This window comes from Symphodus melops (genome assembly GCF_947650265.1).
Source record: "Symphodus melops genome assembly, chromosome: 4".
Classification (NCBI taxonomy): Eukaryota; Metazoa; Chordata; class Actinopteri; order Labriformes; family Labridae; genus Symphodus; species Symphodus melops.
In genome coordinates, this window is record NC_136694.1 from 16953858 (window position 1) to 16975583 (window position 21726).

General features: G+C 39.4%; 1 protein-coding gene across 1 annotated transcript in view; it reads right to left on the reverse strand.

Moving 5' to 3' along the window:
• The window catches only part of LOC306822086 (zinc finger protein 385A-like), a 28061-nt gene extending 11450 nt beyond the window's left edge, over positions 1 to 16611 (reverse strand). The window contains exons 1-2 of the mRNA XM_079340819.1: positions 16151 to 16611; positions 2825 to 2970 (exon numbers count right to left, since the gene is read on the reverse strand). Coding sequence (XP_079196945.1) covers positions 2825 to 2970; positions 16151 to 16163 — 159 coding nt within the window. The 5' untranslated portion in view covers positions 16164 to 16611. The remainder of the gene's footprint in view (positions 1 to 2824; positions 2971 to 16150) is intronic.
• Between the last annotated feature and the right edge of the window lie 5115 nt (positions 16612 to 21726).

The window sequence follows — 21726 nt, forward strand, 5'->3', positions numbered from 1 at the left end:
TTTTAAATACAAATCTGCTAAATAAACAAAAACAAAAAGATGGAGGATTATTTTTCTACTAAATGAGGCTAATATAAAAAAAATAGAGGTACATTTAAAAAAAAAATTGTCAATACAAAAGTAAACTCATTCTCACAGTGTTTGTCTTATGTGATGACTTGAGTGATAGGAAAAGTCTTTGTATTACAATAAAAGATTGAATTCTGAAAAATATCATCCAAGTTACCCAAGCAAAAAAAAGTACACTCAGCCTCTCATCTCGCTGCCAAAAGAGAGAGTTTACGCTCAAAAGCTCCAGGGGGAAATCGTTTAATTGGTCTGAAAACCTGAGGCCTGTTTGAATGCAATGTTAGACATATTTAAAGGCCTTTTTCTGCCTTTTTTCTCACATCTTCAATTGACCTCTTTTGTGATTTTCCTCTCAGGGCCTGCACACCTTCAAATTACTTTAGCACATTTATGTATCAATGTGTTTTTGCCAACATCCCCCCCCCCCTATATCATATCGGATTCTTTCATCACCATGTTGATTTCAGTTTACACCCTTTTCGCTGATGCCTAGCAGAAACTTGAAAGTTAATCTTTAGAGTAAGTGTAATAAGGTAATAGTTGTGCTGTAGCATTGGCCAAATTGAATCAACTGATTCTGTTTTGTATTTCTTATTCTAAAAAAAAGTGTAGGATACACATAAAGAAGTTAGGTCATAACAGTTATACAGTTGATTCTCTCTATGTTATGAATGTCCCTGTTTATCTTGTAGTCTAACATCAGAGCGCTGGGTCTGTGTTGGAAAATGACATCATCAAAGGGTGAGCTCAAGACAAATGTACATGCTGGATATAGGCTGCTAACCCAATCACAATCATAAACCATACTGCAGTTCTAGAAATCTCTTAATTGGCTGATCAGGACAGTGAAATGCAGATATTCACGTTTTGCTGAAATAAAACAATTAAATAGAAATTGCATACATTTCAAGAATAAAGTAAGTGCCTTTCTATAGGGTGGCCTGTCAACCAAAATAAATGGTTGGTAAACGCTGGAATTTAAAATAGACTTAAAAGTCTTTTTGGTCTTCACCATTTTTTAGTTTTGCATTTATTGACCCATTTTTTAAGTGATAATCCCCAATATTCCAGTCTAGGATTTGGCGACACTTAAAAAGTCCACTTAGAAATTAATTCAACCAACCTTTGGCCTTTGACTGTCAAAGCTGGCTTTTAAAAAAACAAATACAAATGACAAATATAACACCAGTGTTTAAACTTTTTTTTCTTGTGACCCAGGCTTTATTATTTAAAGAATAAGTGGAAAAATTACACAAGACATCCAATAGAAGTGAATGCCATCCGGAACAATAAAAATAAATAAATAAGTGATGATCATTTTAGCCATGTTGTCCTACAATTTTTTTTAATCTCTGCAGGCTGTTAACTGCGTTAGAGAAGGAACTGAGCTGTCAAACATCTACATTTCTGAAAAGAAAAATGTTAATATATCAAATGTTATTTCATTTAATTGAGTCTTAGGAATTCTACTTAACGGCATGGTAGTTGATTTCCTCCAGATACTCTTTTTAAGTTTTTGGTTTAAGTTGTCTTTATGTCCTGACAGTAGTTAAGATCTTATGTGCTCTGAAAAAGGAACAAAGAAAATCCGTCATCTGTAGCGGCTCTAAGCCTGTAAAAACTTTGACCCATGTCGGATAACGGTTAATTTTTTATAAACCAATCAAGTGTCTCTACTCCTTGAATGCACAAGTATATGAGCTGAAATCTGCTTCTGGACCAATGCCGCTAGTGCATGTAGGCGAGGGGCGTGACTTTTGAGGGAGCACAGAGGGGGGAGAGGATGCTACTTTCAAAATCTTGCTAGTTTTCGAAAATGACCAACCCTGCCTTTAAGAGTAAAATCCCTTTCTGAAATATACACAACTGAAAAAATACTCTGCACAGGACTGAGTTTGCCTCTCATGTCTCCACTCCACAAGGTGAGGACTGCTGTATACTTCAGAGAATTGTAATTGCCTGAAACTACCTGTAATCCTGGTGAGACATAACTGAATTGGGTTCTCTGGGTAACTTGATGAAAAGCTTTGACCCAAGCAGGAACATTATGGTATAAACAAAATAACCAGATATTTGTGTCTATTTCCCTTTCTCTGTTTCCTCTCAGTGTACACTGCCCAACCCACTCACACTGAGCTGGATGACTGGATGACAGCCGTGTTGTATACTTGTTTAAATTTAATGTGCAGAAAGAGAAAGATTTGAATGTTCTGGTTTGTCCTCACTGAAGTAGGATGAATCATTAACCTGCGGACAGATCATTTTGCCTGAGTGCATGACTATAATCTGTGTGTGTATGTGTGTGTGTGTGTGTGTGTGTGTGTGTGTGTGTGTGTACATGCATGTGCATGCTTACGTGTGTGTGTGCATGAAGCATGTGAATCTCTGCTTGTCGCCAAACTGACCTTCACATGAAACCCAATCTAGAAATGAGAAGGAGCCACAGAAAATGCTGACTGTAGAGAACACAGCCTGTGCCTCTTATACAGTTGATTAGCTGTTACTCATTTTAATGCAGTAAAACACTCCACCGGGCATTTTCTTAATTATCTTGAAACCCACTCTGCTGAATAAAAGTAAACAGCTGTGACCCTATCATTTTGGCTTATAAGAGACAAATCATGAACACGTTATCTCTATGACTGAATCTCAGCTCTGTCTTCGGTTGTGTGAAATAAAGAAAAGAGGATAACAAATACCAGGCTCTGTGTGCACACCTTGTACATCTTGTGTAGATGTGCCTGTAAGCACTTACTGTGTTAAAGTTGTGGAAGAGGTTGATGCTGGCCGAGTGAGGTGACTCCAGAGGGAACTGGAGGAAGGGCTTCATATCCAGTGGGGATGGTATGACAGTCGGACTCCTGAGGAAGGCAGGGACCGGCCCCGGTCGGTTTACACTTCCTATGGAAGATGAGGAGGATAAATAAGATGTTCACAAAGTGAAAATATTGTTTTTCAGTTAACAGAAGAGAAAGTCTGATCTTGTCACTTTGTAAAGCACTTTGTAAACAGTTGTTTTTAAAGATGCTATAGTATATAAATACAGTTATTATTATGATTGTGATTTTTATTATCATTATGATTGTTATGACTATTATGATTATTATTATTATCTTCATTTGCAAGATAAGATAATCTTTTTAATGATCCCCAGAAAGGAAATTAAAGAGTCACCATAGAAGAGCATAACATCCCTTAAATTGTTGTCCACTCAAAAGATATCTTCCATTAACTGCTGTTAATCAACAAACCGACTAAAATATGTGTAAAACATGACAAAACATCATCATAGGCGATTACTCAAGCCTACATGTAATCTGTTTTCTGTCACAGAGAATGTACTGCAGACACCAGACAGCATGGTAAAACCCTCTACTCCTCATCATTCTCCTACAAGACAGACCTTGACAATCACATTTTAGGAGCTCGGGGTAGGATTTAAGTTGAAACTTATTCCTATATTGGAACATTCTCAGATGGTGCCCTTAAATGTTCGTAGCATAAACTCCAGTCTAAATTAGAGATAATGTTTCAAATAGGTTACTTTTGAACTTACAAACAGTTTGAGCAGCTCCTGACTGGAGTCCATTATATAATCACAATGTGTTGTTTTTGCACCATGATGTTTTTTGAGCAGATTACTGAGTATGTAGCAGAGGGCTCAGTATTGCCTTTAAAAAATACTTGAAATGCAACTTCTTAACTCAAACAGTCAACAGCTATGGTCACTACCCCAAGCAAACTTTTGCACTTTTTACACAACCTCAACTGACTTTCTCAGGGAGCCGTTTGTCTCCTACAAAAAGGGATGCTAGTTTACTTTCAATTGGCATTCTTTCTGTGATGCAGGCTGTTAAATCTTGATACACAATGTGCCACCTCTACACCGTGCAGTGTTCACATCTTTCTGTGAGGCCAAACTGCTTGTTACAGCTTCATTATATTGGTGCAGACATTTGATTGGTTATTGATCTTTTCATCAAACTCTTTGCTACAAAACAAATGTTCTCAATGTATTCCCCAAAATGAAGCTTCACTAAAGCAGAGCCTCATATAAGATAAGTTCTATCCCGTGTTTGAAAATGTAAACCCTCGTCTTCTGCTTAATTTCCCTTATACTGAGCCCAACAACACACGTCTCTGCCTTTCCTGCTCACTTTCCTCTCAGTCGTAGCTCAGCAGCACTGAATGCCTGCACTTGAGGAGTCTTCTGTGATGGGCAGGAGGGCTAAGCTCCTTAAGCCTCGCAGCTGGGGTGCCACAGATATCAGCCTTTTTTCCAGCTCTCCCTCTGTCTCTCTCTCTCTCTCTCTCTCTCTCTCTCACCAAGCAGTTTTCTATCCCCATTTCATGGTCCCTTATTCTGTCTGCCTGCCACTGTCGCCCAAGTCTGTACTTCTCCCCGTACCAGTCCTCCGAGCTGTTTTGTTCATGCCTCTCCTCATCCTCTTTTCTTTCTCCCCTTATTCTTTTCTGTATAGAGTACACCAGCAGGCAGCTTGGGGCCCTATCTGGCTACGCAGAGAGAATTTGTATAATCTTCCTCTGAGATTATATGCAATCATCATCCTTTATTGCCACTGCTTTGTGGTGACTACTTAACAATTTGTTACATTTGTAAAGAAAACTGGTCACTTGTGAAAATGAGGGAGAGAAAAAGCTATTTTGGTAACACCAAAGAATGCTTCTTCCACTGACTGCAGGGGAGACACAAAGAATGTGCTGTCAGGATCAGAAATAGATGGAGGGGAAAGTCACTCCCAGCATTACTCTTAGCTGCATCAGTCCTTGTGAGGTTGTGACAGCTGAAGATCAGCTGTAGCTATTGTCATTTTTGTCTGACTAATTTTGCATACACTCTACTGCATAACAAAGGAGGTATAGGAGGGAAATTCAATATAATAGTGCAGGCCATGCTTTAAATGTCTTGCTGTCATGCCTTGAATGCCGCAGCTCACATGGACGCCATTATCACCTCTCCAATGGAACCACAGCAAAGTTTGTGAGGTATGAAGAAGCAGCCACAAGAACACACCTTAGTTGATACACAAATAAGTGAAAGGAGTCTGGTAATGATAAAAGTTAGTCAAAAAGCATCTTAGCCCTTAAGAGAGCTCCAAAGATGAATTTTTGTGAGGAGTAGCAAGGAGGACTTTTAAGAAGCGAAAGAGTTTCTAAAGCATGAGGAAAATTACTGCTAAAATTATCTGCACCTCATTAATATCAACTAAAGTCATGTCTTGTTGTCTCCATCTCCCTTTAGTATAACATTTACCTTTTTCTTTGCCAGTTCGCTTTGCACCTTAGCATGATAGCATTTTCCATTCATGAATTTGAATTGAATTTTTCACAATGAATTTTTCATTCATTGTGTTATCTGGTAGCCCTAAAGTAGATCTTTCCTTTTGTTTGTTTGATATTTACGTAGCTTTTAGCCTTTCAATTTTTGACACGTCTTCCTTAAATATTTAAAAATAAAAAATAAAAAAGATGACCATTTTTGTCCTCCTAGCTCTTGTATCACAATCTAAAATACAAGGTGGAAAAAGGTCTTTGAGGTGATTAAACGTGGTTAATGAAGCACATAGAGGGAACTTATCGGTTAAGATTAATGGATTGGCTCAGAGGTATCATCACTGTGTTTCCTTATTGATCAGTGAAGTGTATTCCTAGCTGCATCTCATTTTACGCCACACAAATTTAAAGGTCAAAGCAAGTGCTGTTTCTTATAAGTCTGGGCTTACTGTGGAGACACTAACAGAGTGATGGATTTAGTGGTTGTGTGATATTCTGCACCATTCCACAGCAGCTGGATGTGGTGTAAGTGTAGCAGCAGCATCTTACGGGCTACCCCCCTCCTCCTGAGTGATTTACAATGACATCAGATAAGTGAACGCCACGTCTCTTCGACAGCAGCCACGCAGGGAGGGAGCGCATTGATTGGACACATTCTGAGGAGCGTTAAAGTGTTAAAGTGCTGCCAAACTCTATAAATCTAGGTCGCTCCATCTATTGCTATTTCTCCCCACTAAAATGAACAGACAGCGCTCTCTCACCCAGCCCCTCATCACACTGCCCTTTTTTCTAATGCAAATGTTTGGGTGAGAAAAAGATCAATGCCTGTGTAATAGCTTATTGAATTTTTGCATGAAATGCGGAGGGAAAGGTAGTTGGACAGAAATGAAGAGATACAGTTTAAAGGGAAAAAAGAAAAACAGACATTTAGAGACAGGTTCTTGTCGTCTCAAGTATGTGCACACATGCCGGCACCAATACGCTGTGACTAAGGCCTCTCAAATTGGCAATTCATTAAGCCAATTTAGGTTTAATGAGCTCAGAGGTAATGTCAATGTCAGTGATGTAGCTGGAGCCTCTCTGTATTCGGTCCTCTTCTCCATATTAGTGCTCCATGATGGGACCAGGAGAATGGGTGACAAAATGAAGACTGATTTTAAGAAGCACTGCAGCTTTCGAAAAAACCAAAAGGAAATAAATGGTCACAAAAACAAACATGAAAGCGTCTTGACTTTCCGACCCACACTAAAGAGGACACGCTTGGCATTCTATGACAGCTGCCCCACATCTGCATCTACGTGGGCTTCTCTACACAGTAGACTCTAAATTAGGTCTCAGCAGCAGATAAACATGCTTATGCCCTGCCCCCCCTCCAATTTCACTGCAATAGCAAGGGACACCACTGCAACGCTTTCCCCAAAACCACTGGATCCACTAACTTGTTTTCTCTTTTCTGCAACAGCATATGAAAAAGAGTTGATCCAACATTTGGTGACAGATAAAGATTTTTAACTCAATGATGCTTTAAATGCTTTATGGCTTTTTGAATTGCCCACAAATAATTTTTTGGAATTGAATTTGCTGCTCAGTGACCACGTTTTTGGAATGAATGATAAAACATAATAATAATAATAACCACCTACAAGAACAGCTGTATACATGCTTCAGTATCAGCATCAGTTATCATACATATAAGATACATGTTATAAATGTACCTTTTTGTTTGGGGGGGGGGGGGGGGTGTTGCCTGTCTTAGTGTCGCATACTGCTAGTGTTAAAGACTGAGCATGAAATCCAATTTACTGCAGCTCGGCTTACCCTCAAGTCAAAGGCAGCTATTTCAACCTAGGCAGGGGATAGACAACACTGTAAACACAAACCTGTATGCCCTGTATTGTTGAAAAGAAGTAACTTATTGGCTTATTGCTGATTATTGTTCGTCCGAGCGAGGTCTAGACGGTGTGTGGGAAGGACACGATGAAGAGGAGGGCTGAGTGCTGCTGAAGGAGAACACAGTTGATTTCAGCCCTTACTTTGTTTTAATGATAGATGCTCTGCACCCCAGTGGCCACACTTAAATACCACCTCCTAGAGAATGCTCAAAAGCCCTCTTTCACTGAAATGTGCATGGGTGTGTGTGTATATGTGTTAGCCCATGCAGTGCTCTTGAGATCTTATCAGTATTTGTAACTAATGATGACATGTTTTCCCTTACAGATTCAGCCTCGAACTCATTAAAATTAAAAATCGTTATGTAACAAATGTAGGACATCGCTTGATTTGACTTGTCCTTACTTAGAATTTCTCATGAAAAATTCTGTTTTTCTCTGTAGTGGTGGATTTTGAAACATCAGGAAGAGGTTAAAAAAAGACCTGGTTAGTGAGGAACCAGGGATGAGGACTTTGGTAGGAAATAATGGAGGCAAGGCTGAGTGGCTGAAGTCGATTGAGCGAGGAAAAGAGGTCTGGCTGAGGAGGGGAGATGAGGTGGAAAAAGAAGGAAAGCATAGAGGAGGGGGAGGGAGCCGCATGTTTTGAGGTGAGTCCAAGGTGACCAGAGGAGGTAAAAAGCCATGTTAACCTGCAGGTTAATGCACAGAAAAAACCCCATCTGTAAACTGAAGAAAACAGTTATACTCAATGCAGCATGTGACACACACACTGTACTGGTCATGTGTTCAAAATCTCATGGTAACATTGTCAGAGGGATGAAAACAGTCCAGACGGTTCAGACGTTGGAGTTAACCTTTGCCTGTCACATGAAAAATGTCATACACGCTTGAACAATTTTGGGTTATTTTGTCGGCCTCCCTGAAGGTTGCCTGCATGTCATGTCTTGTTTTAAGAATTCAGACAAATCCTGATACATGGAGTTTGAAGTTTGGGTCATATGGGGTCCACTCTGTTTGCCTGATGCCTTCAGTTGGTGTGGTTATGAGTTATAGCGCAGCATTTTTTGCTCCAGGTGTACTTTACATACGTTTGACTGGCTCACTAATGTTTGCAATCTTTGTTTATTCCAACAAGGATCCATCATGTTTCTACCCTGCCTTGTGTTCAAGTCAAAACAATTTGTAAATTTCACCCCATTAAAAAATAATGCTTTTTTTTTCACAAGTGTTCCAATCATAAACTGTTTAAAACATCTATGATTGGACATCTTCAGTGACATCACTCATTGGTTTCTGAAGAGGTGTTATAAAGCCCAACAATGGCAGCTTCCATATTGGAAATACGAACTCCAGACTTGAGTAGAGGTGGATCTTGAGCGTCCTGGCCAACAGCTAAATATGCCTACCTGTCCGGCGGGTCAATCAGTCCCCTTATTATGCAAATACGCTCATAACCCTTAATATAAGCAAAACAGTTTAATCTTTTTACCTTCAAGTGTCAGAGCCCTTTAAAATCTGTAATAATTCGAGAGGCATGAGTGAGGATCTTAATTTGAAATGAACTGGAGACCTCTGTTTATGTTTGTTGGAAAGCTGACTGGTTTGCTTTCCTTGCCCTAGTCCCTGAAGCTTCCTTATTATGTATTTAATGAGTAAAATTATCTAATAGTTAAAAAGGACAAAATGGAAAACGTCCACCTAGGTTAAAAAATACTGAAAGATCAGCCAAGATTTGATTTCAACCATATATTTATGAAACATTCATGTTGATATAATTTATTTTCTCTTATGTCTGACTAGTTTTAATGCTCGATATGAGTTTGATGAATGAAGAGTCTCCTGAAAATCTGCCTATTGCCAGCTCCTCTCAGGCTCTAGCTGTTCAGGGAGCTGTCTGAACTACCTGAACTGTGCTGCCAACTTTGTCTTTCATTACACTGCGGTCATGATGTAGAACAGTTAAAGCAGAGAGCACGGCATTACATAAAAACATACACAGCAAAGTGAGGTCCATTAGGAGATCACTGTGCCAACATGGTCCTCAGCCCTTCCCCACATTATTATTCTGTTTGCCAGACCATTTACACACCTGCTGGGAGCTGGAAGATCACACAGAAAAAAACACACAAAGGCACATAAAGGTGAACACACAAATGCAACAATGGCATCAGAGGCACATAAGCCAGGTGCATCTCCTTATGATTTCATACAATAGAATAAATAGAAACACACAATGGCAATGAATACATAATCAAAATAGAACAAAAGGATGATGCATGAAGCTAAAAAACATAAAGAAGCACAAATTACAGGCTGTATTTTAAGAGCCTGAAGGGCAAAGTGTGGTTTAATTCTATAGCTTTGTCTTAAAGTGACATGAGCAGGTTATGGAGGAAAAGAGTCAGCTGCAGTCTGCTAGCTTTAGGACAATAAACAACAAAGAGTAGTAATAATCTGCCCATGTGCCCTCTTGACTCTTGATTTTTTGAACCATAAAGTGAGGGACATACGTTTCTGAGCTGCATGTATTCTCAGACCTTCTACTTTATTATTATGGCCAACAAGTCCTTTCGAAACCTAAGACATCTATGTAGGGCTTCTTAAAAAATACTTATTCAACCTTTTATACCAGGAGTAAAGTCACAGCAGGTAACTTGTTTCAGACAAAAGTCACAACTGCTAACAATTTGAACAAATAACAAATGACTCTGATGAACGTCGCTTTAGATAAAAGCGTCTGCTGAAAGAATTTTAGAAGTGACAAAATCATGAATTAAGCTTCCCAAAGCGAAAAAAAAAAGAAAATTTGTAATCGGAATCAGTCATACCAGCAGGCCTTCAGAAAAACATAAAACCATTCAATACTATGGAAAACCACTTCATGATAATGTCCATCCATGGGCCTAATTGTGATTAAGTTATTTTTATGAAAATGTGAACATTTTGTACATTGAATGGATTGGGCAGATGTCTAGGATTTAAATCAATCTTAAAATATATTTTATAATTTATTTTTTTTGAACAGTAACAAAATGTTATACAGTTTTTTTGTGACTTTGGGGACTCACCTTCAGTCACACTGGTCTAAGATTTTTCACGTAAAATGAAAAATGGAAGCTTATGAAGGACAGACTGCAAACGAACAAACAATCTAAACTTTAGACCTTCACAGCTATTGGTCCTTCTCTTCTTTGGTAATTTGTGCGGGTTTTGTTTCGAGCAATAGTCTCAGGCTCACAAATGTGCAATATGTGTCACATAATCCAACCTACTGGTGGATGCCATGTTTTCCTGTTTTAAATGTCAATACTTTTCATCCCTCACTGCATCACCTCCATTCAAAGGTCACACTTATATTTGAGACAGCTTACACCTGAGTCTTTTAGTGGACATTGTTGAGTGGGTGAAAAATGTGTGTGTTAGGCTGTCTGTATAACCCCAAACACACAAAACACACATTTATAAGTTACTTCATGTTAGATGGATGAATAGTGATGCAAACCACAAAGCTTTTTTACAGCGATGAGTGAGGTCTTTGCGTCAGACTGGAAGAAGCCTTGGCCCATTTTTAAATAAATAAAGACTTCAAACCTGCAGGGTCTGAAATATTCATCATTAAAATCACACAAGAGTTACTAAACTGTGTTTCCTGCTCCTCTGCACAGGCAGAGATAAGCTGGCTTTTGCACAGTTCTTTCATACTAATCGCTGCTGATAGTGTCAACATGTTTAAACCTTGCTTTTCATTAATAGAAATGCATTTACAAGCATTAGTATTTACAAGCCGGTGCGGGATGGAGAGGCCATAACAGACTAATGGTGTTGAAGGGACTCTTCCTCTGTGTTTGTTCCTCCATCTTTTCTCCTCAACACTTTCAGTGACATTGCCTTTCACAAAAACTATTCTGCTTTCCATCCCAGTCCGCATTAAAGGAAACTGACACAATGTTTAAAACCTGATCAGTCCATGTTTTTGTGACCATGTGTCAGTGTGTTTAGTGTGTAATGGACACATATTTAAAGCTCCACAGCAGGATAACAACCAGCTCAAAGTTATTGCCAAATCATGCAAGCCTCGAGCAGCGATAAGAGCAAGCAAACAAACATTAAGTGGTCAAATATCAATGAACAAACATGTATGCAGAAGAAGATGATAAGAGATAATTAAATGAATTGCCGGAAGCATTAATCTTAGTCTGATGAGATAAAGTGTTTGAAATTTGACGCTGAAGTCAAATGGACAAGACTATGTCATATTGAAAAAAAGTCCACCAAATCTGCACACAGTCAAGTGCACGTGTGACTCTCCTGTCTGGGTAGATATGCTATGTTTAAGCCTTTTTTTAAACACTGAGTGAGTGAGAGACTACAGTCAAGCAGTCTAATATACTTAAGCCTCAAACTGAATGAACGTTGGCCATGAAAACTGAGAGGTGTATGATGATAGTGTTTGTTAACGAGGCAGGAGATTATTTTGATGAATGACATGCAGACATTCTGTCAGTGGTGAGGGCACTTGAACCTGAGATGACTGATCACTGAAGTTGGACTATTATCGAGACATTCTTAGCTGAGGGTCAGGTTGGAGTATCTAAAATTGAATATGACCTTCACTGGGCTTTCTTTTTTTTTTAAAGAATTTGGCTGATTTCTAGATGAAAAACTGAATGTGACATTACATGTGTAAATGGATTGGCTCTTTCAGCTTTAAAATGCAGGTTTCCCTCATATCTGTCCTTGTGTGTCTGTCCGCATGTGTTTGTGTGTGTGTGCGTGTGTATGTGTGTTTCAATGTAATAGCGTCAGATAGTTACTGGAATACTTTTGTCTCCAAATACATGGAAGACTGGGATTGTACTTCTGTTTGAAATGTTAAATTGACAAACTAAAGCCTAATCTGTCTTGCACAATCTTACACATTTTTCCTAAATCAGCCCTTCCATAATGCACTTTTCTTTATGTGAACATAACTATAAAACATATACTAAACTAAGTTTGAGACTGAAGCACATGCAGCCAAAACTTTTTGCCAAACGTACCTACCTTTACAGAAAAGGAATGTAAGTGAAACACATAATCAATCCAGCCAATATAAAGTGGGAGACAAATCCTTTCTGATGCTCTTACCCAAGATCATCCTGTATCCTTCCACTGTCAACTTCTCTGTAGAACGTTTTCCTCCTGCTTGACTCCTCTTGTCCTCGATCAGCTACTGATGCGACTCAAAACTCAACATGGAGAAGACATGAGGCATTAAAACCTTCACTTTGCATCCCTACGCTGTTTCTCCTCCTCTTCTTCCCGTCTACCACATGAGATGTCTCTCCTTCAGATCTCGACACACATCTCCAGCCCAGCCAGCTGTTGCAAGAGAAGGAGGAGCAGTACAGCAGCAGCAGCCCTGACCGCAACACAACATACACTCAAACTACTGCAAGAGAGCCTGTAATTTATTCACTATTATATATTCAGTCCAGCAGGAGGAACAGCAGAGAATGCAGCTGAGATGGAGCTCTGTTGGAGGAACCTCTGCACCACAGCATGCCTCCCTCTCTCTCTCTCTCTCTCTCTCTCTCTCTCTCTCTCTCTCTCTCTCTCTCTCTCTCATCTTTTGGGGTTGGGTATAACCTAAAGGCACCTTGCATTCCAGAGCCATGATAGGCTGCAGGTTCAGCCAATGACAGCAGTCGGTGCAGAGCGTTTTCTTTGCGTGTTTGATTCAGGAGGCAGTGATAATGCTGCTGTCAATTCTGCTCTGCCTTTCCCTCTATCACCCTTTTTTTCTACCTCTAACAATTTTCATTCCCCTCTTGTCACGCTCTGTTGTCTATACCTTGCATCTCACACCAGCTGTGTCTGAAACATGTCTTGAGAGCATTTATGTCTGCATTCACAACACCCCCTCCCCCTGTACTGTACCTGCTACTGCCTATCTTTCTACCTGTCTGTATACACAAAGACACGAGTAAACTCTTGAGAATGCTGACGGAGCTCATGCTCTGTTCTTTCAGAGCAAAAAAAAAAAAAGTGGACACTGAAGTGCGACACAGGCTGACAGCTCCAGACACTCGATGATGCTTGGAAGGGAGGGGAGAATAGATTGAGGTTAACGTAGACTGACTGGGGATGGAGAGGTAGGTGAAGAAATGTTGGAGATGTGATGAAAGAGCAGGATGAAGGAGGTCGATGGCAGCTGTTTGACACACAGGCAGTGCTGAATGAGCCTGAAAAGTGAGCAATCTGTGACAGCATTTACAATAATTGTCTCTGAAGATGAGCTCTATGCTTAAGTGTATTCATGACTATCAAACTCACTCACGCAAGTAAGGCAACGCTTTTCAAGGATTGACTGGAAAAAGAAGTCATAATAATAATGTACAGTCATCACAACAAGGGCTTGTTTAACTTACATGATCCCAGGATAGAGTTTTTGTGCATGAGATAAGGTTTCCTCATTAGTCGAGTTGAGCTGAATAATGCAGGTAGGTGTATTGTTGTGGCCAATGGGCCAGGTGCTAATGTGGCTGTCTGTGGCAGGAGGGTCAGATCCAGCATGACTTTAATGGATGTCATCATGGGAAACTGAAACCAGATCACTGGATTCGGGTGACACCCCCACCCTGCATGTGTGTGTCTCATGGGTATGTTAAGTGAAGGCTTTTAGTTGCTTACTTGCTAAAAAACTTGGCTATTTTCTTTGATGTTACTGCAAGGTTGGTAGAATATTGTGCAGCGCTGTCTGAATTATGATAGGAAGACTCTATTGGAGGAGGCTACAGAAGTGTTCTCAGCAGTTTTGCTGTACTGGCACAGCAACAATAGGGGCTTATACATTTGTTTGTTTGAGGATATTTGAATGAATTCAGTTATAACATTGATTTATCAAAACTGTTCATTTCTTTTTTTAATCCACCTTTGTCCACACTTAAACAACTATTATATAGTTTATATAGTTTTCAAAAATAGAGAAAGGTGACTGTGATGGATTCGTTGAAAAAAAAAATGGATTCATCACCAAACTTTTCTAAATAAAAGACAAGGAACAATAACATTTTTCTGAGAATATTTGAACGTTTGAAAAGTGGACTTGGCTACAGTCTTTAGCATGATCTCTAGTAAGCACTAAATGCTGTTTTGCAAATGCACTGAGCACATGCAGTAAATGCCTAACACAGCTAACGAATGAGGTTACATTCCTTGGCTGTCATGCAAAATGATTTCAAAGTGTAGATGAAATGATAAAAAGTGTTTTTGTGCAGAGCAAGGCTTGTGTATAAGCATAATGTGTGTGCAAGTGTAGTGTCAGTTTAGTGTATGTGGACCCAACCATCCTATCAATTCACTCAAACTGCCCCAGCAGGCCATAACTGTGTCGACAGGCTTGTTGAGCTCTAATTTTAGCTTTGATCGTTACGGGTGAGCCCTAAGCAGAGCTGAGGAGTCCTGCCAACGTTTAACGTGTTCTTTATTTAATGTCTTTCACACAAGAATCCCCCCTAAACTGTTAAAACAGCAACCTACAGGTTAAAAGGAGAACTGACAGAGATATAGAGATGAAATAGATGTTTAGATTTTCTCCCATAATTTACTGCAGTTTTCTATCCTGCCTTAGAAATATATTTTATTAAAATAATAGGTACTATTCCTTCATATTAGCTTCATATTAAGGAGTAATATGAAGCTAATATGAAGGTGTGTGATTGTTTATTAAAATGTTCTGTGGCAGAGTAAGAGCAGGAGGGGCAGAGAGCAGAGCATCTGTTTACTGCACCTCAGAAGTAAAAATAGTTGCTACTAGAATGGACACAAAAAATCTCACACAGAGACACACACTGGGCTAAACCTGTAACCTTGGAATGTAGAGTCAAGTTCACTGTTAAATGTACACACACACACACACACACACACACACACACACACACACACACACACACACACACACACACACTAACACACACACACACACACACACACCATGCTTTGTTAAGTAAAGGACTCAACTTCTATACTGTGTTTCATACTGGACCATTTAAAATATCATTTTCTGACATTTTGTAAGGTTTAAAAACTCATTAATCAGAATCTGTATTATCAGTTTCGTATTAGGGTGCAGATTTTTTCTATATATATATGTATACTAAGCAGCAAATCCTCCATCCGAAAACTAAAACTTTTTTGTAATTTAAGCTCAAAGTCCATATTTTAAAATCAGAGACAAAAATCCCCAGCATGTAAGATCAGCTATTATCACATCATTGATTCTGTTCATACTTGGATCACATGACTCGTAGTGAGTTAACCTGATATAATGGAGGTGATAATTTGAGTTCTTAGCAATTCGAGGAATAGGCATGAGAAGGAACCTTCAGGTCCTGAGCAGTGACATTTTTATAAACTACTTTGTTGCAAAACGTCTTCCCACTGAGCGTCTGTGATAATTTACAATCATTTGAATAATTGGCTTTTAAAAGTTAGAAACTTACCACCACTCCAGCATGTCAAGAACTCTCCTGTGTTGATACTGATAGAGGAAAAACTTGTGGGATGTTTTGAATTGCAAAGACAGAGTTGTCTTTATCTCTCTCTTCCCCTCTCCCTTCATCCATCATTCCTTCTCTACATCATGTCAGTGCTGCATGATAAAGGTCAGAGGTCAGACAAGGTCTAAGTGTAGGTTCTTATCTGACACTGCTGTTGACATTTGTTGGAGACGACCTTAACTTTCTTCAAAGAGACAAACCTTCAAAGCCTTCAGTTACCCCCTTTTCTTTCTGCTCTGAATATTGCAATAATGAGGGCATTACACACCCCTCGGTTACTTTAAGGTGATCAAAGGAGGACTGCTCAGGGTTGTCGGTGGTTTCACATTGCTCAGTAGTCTGTGATGAGCTTACCTGAGCTCCACATGGTCGCCTCTGTTATTCACGTGGCTTGAAGCGATCCCTGCCCAGTAGAGTTTTCCCAAAGGTCAGTGTGTCAGCCGGCATGAAGATGTCCAGACAGAGATCCGTTATGTGAGTGGAATCAGTCAACGTTTTTGCTTTAAGTTACTGCTAAAAGATAAATGCAGTACCAAGCGGTGACTTGAGTGCAGATCCTGCAGCCGTCAGCTGGAAGGAGGAGAGGGAACCACTGTGCACAGGCAGCCACATGCCAGCAATGTCGCTGCATCAAACAGCAAGTGGCTTGATGTTTAGCTTGATCATCTTCCTCACAGTCTATTTCCCTAACTCTTCTCAGATTCTCATTAATCCCTCTCCGTGGTCTTTTCTAACTTCTTAGTGGTTCCCTTTCATACCATCACCTCTTTCCGATAGGCAAAACCAGTGCACTAGATTCCAGAGGCTCGTTCTGCTTCTTAGGACATTGGGAATATAATATGTGATGACAACTGTGGAGGGAGAGAGGTACAAGCAGAGAGAGAGAAAGTGACGAGGAGGGGCAGGACACAGAGGAGGGGGGATCTGGCTACTGATGGCAGATCAGAGGAAACATAGATTTGTGTGTTGTTGTTGTTGAACTGAAGGAGGACTGCAAGTCGATGTAACTTGAGAGACATGAAGTCGAAGAAGAAAATGTTGACACAGTGAAGAAAAAAGAATATGATATGAATATGATGGACATGTTTGTTTAATTTTGAAACTAAGTGCACATACGATTGGCTCTGCTAAACTAGCTTCTTTCTGGCACAGCTCCAGCTTAGCTATAAGTATTTTAATACATTTTCCTTTTGTTTCCTGTGTTATTTTGGTTACTTACCCTGTGCCTTGTTTGAGGTCTGAGCCTTTCTGCCCTTCCTCCAGTGTCTCCCCGCATCTGTGATTATTTGATGTGTCTCACTTGTGTCTTGTTGTCTCCCTTTAGTATAAAATCTCTTGAAGCCCTGACCAAGACTCAGCCCCCAGCTAACTCATCTCCAATTACAAAGTTCAACATGTCATCCAATGAAACTCCCACCGTGAAAAACTTGAATTGTTGGGATCATTTAAAACAAAACATGGATGGATGCATGGCTTTGAGATGAAGACAGCAGCACATTTACAAACATGATACAGCTAGACTATGTGTGCTAGCTAGCTGATTAAATCCACACTGCTAGCAGTCAATGTGCTAATTCAGATCAGATATCGTAAATGTGCTTACAAGCGATTTTTTTTTTCTTTCTGAGAGGTGGGGGAGTATTTTGTGGAGGACACCGAGGAGAGACTTGAGGTGAGACTGACGTATGGCGCAATGTCGAGTAAATGTCAAGCTAATTCTGAAATGCTGGAGGCCTGCAATCAAGTCTGCTCTACCCTGCCTCCAGGTTTACTACTTAATAATACAACAAAATAATGTAAAAATACAGTATATGGTGAAGTGCAGTCTAGTAGAGCTGCATGAACACATGGCATTCAGTGTTTGGAGTGCTCCTGTGATGATAACATCTGCGGTCTATAAAAAACAAGTGTTTAAGGCAGGCAGTAAAGGCAGCGCCCATTCAGGCTTGGCAGAGTCCCACTGTGTCACTGAGGAAAATATGTGCATGTTAACACGTCTTCCTCCTTCTTTAAAGACAGACGCCTCCATTTTTATTATATTTGCATATTAATAATATGCCACACACACCTCACATCTTTTGGCAGCATGCCGTACAGAGGTGATGTTAAGGGACAGTGAGGAAGGACAGCAAACAGAAAGAGTAAGCACATTTCACAAGGGGGTTTAAGTTTCACACACACACACACACACATATACACGCACTGTATACCATGACACCTCCCCCATTTGCTTGTCTCTTTGTAAAACTCTCTCTCTCTCTCTCTCTCTCTCTCTGTCTCTCTCTCTCTCCCTTTACTATTTCTGTCTAATTTTCAATAACCTAAAATAAAAACTCCTTAACCAGCAAATCCCACCACATTTTACAATCCTAATTTTTCATTATTACTGTCCTATTGTTTCTCTTTTGGTTATAAAAAAAAATTGCTATCAAAGGCCGATTATCTGTCCTCAGAGGAAGGTCAAACAAGGACAACTGCTGCACACAGTCATTGTCTTTATTATACAGCTTGTTGGCAGAATATTCTTGTTTGAACTTCTTTTATGCCTGAGAAAATGTTATATTTTTGTAAAAGATAAAGAAATGATACAAATCATTTACATAATGTAAAAACACTATATTCATGTAAATGATGTAACTAACTTAATTCACAATCTAAAGTGATAGCGCCGAAGTATGATGAAGAATGCCGTCTGTCAGACTGAAAGTATAACAAAATATATGAGTGGAATTTTTTCTCTCATGTTTTAATTTGTAAACACAGTGTTGCAGCTAGTTGAAATGCAGCTGTTGGCCAGGTTACTCAATAAAAGCCTTAAAGTACGAGAATCACCCACCTAATGAATACAATGCTAGTGGTGTGGGGACCCCTCCATACGACGGGCCCCCTACACCCCCCCGAGCATCAACAGCAACCTAGTGACGAAGCAAGAGACCTCACGACACCACCCACCCGGACAGCACTACTCCTTCCCCTGTGTGTGTGTGTGTGTGTGTGTGTGTGTATTGGAATATATTGGGTTATATTTTAAATCCTGTGAAGATGTTATTTGCCAAGTTTTTGCTGACCTGGTGCTGAGAGAGTCCAGGGACTCTCTTTAAACAACAAATTGAGCAAAAAACATCTATCATAATTTAAGCAGTTCTAACCTATATCCCAAACATTTACACATAACTTTCATCGTTATGTACAGCAGAGATTATCACATAGAAAGTGTTATTTTGGGAGATGTGCCTACAGCTTTGCAGAGCATTGTCTGATTTTGTTATGTGCTTTTTCCACCTCAGGGATGAAAGCACAGACTACTACATCCCTCCTCTCAACCAGACTTTACTCTTCAGTCTTTGAAGATTACATCGGTCAGTTTCCGTTGATTAATCCTTTTTCATGTCCTTTCACGGTTCATAATTGCACAATGTGATATGATCAATGGATAGAGAGGACAGCGTGCATATTTCTGATGGTGCTGAGTCCCTAGGTACCTTCATTAGCCTGATTATTCTGATCCAAACACACTCCACTAACAAGTTTACATGTAAATGGGTTAATTCTATTCTCACTCCCCTCTCACTCAGCTGTGTTTACGTATTCACTGTGAACATATCTTATATATGAGGTCTTGTGCAACATTTTGTTAAAATAATAACCGCAAAGGTTGTGAGTTTTGTGTCGCAGATTGTGTTCAACATATTCATTTCTGTGACCTCAACAGCAGAAAAGCAAAGAAGTGTGTTCAAGGCAGAAGGTGCCTGGCAGAGCCCAAAATGTTGTCTAATAGAGACACCTTGTGGACAAATGCTGAACTCCCATCCAAATGTAAGAATTTTTTTCTTTCAAATACTGTCTCCAATGGGTGGCGCTGCAACTCTACTGTCCTCTCACCCCACATCAATTATAGACTCAAGACTTTAAGAAATGCATCTCATGATAGCCAAAGCAAATCATGAGAGGCATATACAGTACAATAAACCTACTTTGAACCTCTTAAATTAAGAAATCAGAATTTGGGCCATGTTAATATTATCACCCTGAGTTGCTTTGTTATTAACTACTAAAGTGCACAGTAGCTTCATGCTGTTATGAAGCAGGGGGAACGAGAAGCTGCTGCCCCGTCTAGCCCTCTCCTCTAAGGATTAGTGACTTAATGCAACCATTGAGACACTGAGCTCTGATCAGCTGCTTAATGATGTTTTATCCCCCAATAACACCACCATGCTCACACAATATGCTCACACATGCATACACACACATATCCAACACTTTGTTTTTAAAGGTGACTTGAAAATAAAATTCACTCTGTGCAGCTCTTTGATCAATCTTATAACCCCCAATTATAAACTAAACTTTACCTGTTTTTTTAATTTATTTTGAAATAATTTCATAGATAATTTCTCTAAATTTTTATTTATTTATTTTTAAACTGAACGTAAACAAAGACAATACATTTTCTTAAATTAACTACTGCGATAAAACCAATGTTAAAAGCATTTATTTTTTTAATCGTTAGCTGCATTCTCTGTTTATTTATTTGAAAAAACTACTCGAACAGACTTTGTATATTGTGATGGAATATTTGTTTTAAGATTGTCTTTAATTTTCAGAATGTATATGAATAGTGAATCACTTAGTTTAAAATGGAAGATATTTTCCCCCTTTTTTAACATTTGGAAATTATATGCTCAGAATGCTGAAGGGAGTACTTCATTGAATAAAAGGTCTGAATTATAGATACATTCTGAATGGCACAGGAGGTATAAAGGCTCATCTGGATCAGGAGTCATGGTCAGAGGGGTCAGAAGTCAAAAGTGGTTGCAGCCGTTCATTTGTCTTGGCGCAAAATTGTCTTTTTCAAATTTGAAGTCTTTTGTCCTCCAACAACATTGGGCCATTATCTTACTATCATCTACCATTTGGATTGATACAGGACATCCCACATATCTATTATCCAATCTTCTGCTAAGGAGTGTTTGCCTTCAGATAGCAGAGAGTTTTTGTTATTCATCCGGCCCATTCAAAGTTAGATGCTGGTTAAAAGTACGAATTTTCTACAAGCAGAAACACACACACACACACACACACACACACACACACACACACACACACACAGGCTTATACTAATCCTTGCAAAAACAAAGTGATATATTTCTCCCAGTGCAGGTCAAGCGTGGGATGTTCATCGGCATGTTTATCAGGATTAAAAGCATTTTATCCATAATATAACCTCAAACATCATACTTAGCAAACACTCACTGTTCTAAATAGAAAGTGCTGTGAACATGGAATTAATCGTTTCACTATGAAATAGATTTTAAAAGTGGCGGCCATGATGCTTTCAAACCATTCCCACCAGTGAGCTGTGACCATGTGTGACCTTTGTGACCCCTCTAACTGACCTCTCAGTGGGTGGCCTTCACACTGAACAGTATGGCCATGAATCACCAGAAGTGGCTACTCTTAGATCAGACCTTTGTTTTTGTTGTCACTTTTTTTTGGAGGGGCATGTCTTCAGGCTTCAGTCAGATAATCTTTTTAGTGTTACTTTCTCTTTTCCACTTGTGGTCATTTCTTGGCTTGTTCATTGTCTCTCCATCAAAAGAAAACCCCTATTTATCTTTATTTAACTTTTACATCGATGTGTTTTTTCTTAATTGTTGTGTTTTCATGAAAGGTAAAGGATCTAAATGTGTTCATTATTTATTTGAGTGTGGAGTTATTGTGTTGTTTTACTATCGATGAAGAAGAACGCCTGCATTGCCGTGCAGCCATGTGAATAATAAATGTTTATCTTACAGTCCTGCCTCCCACATCTAACCTTTCATTAAACAACGGCCAGAGGATTAGTGCAGATAAACCACGAGATCTGGGGAGAGAATTGAGAAACAAAGTAGCGAGTAAACAGGATAACTGGTGATGTTTATGCTGTGCTGATG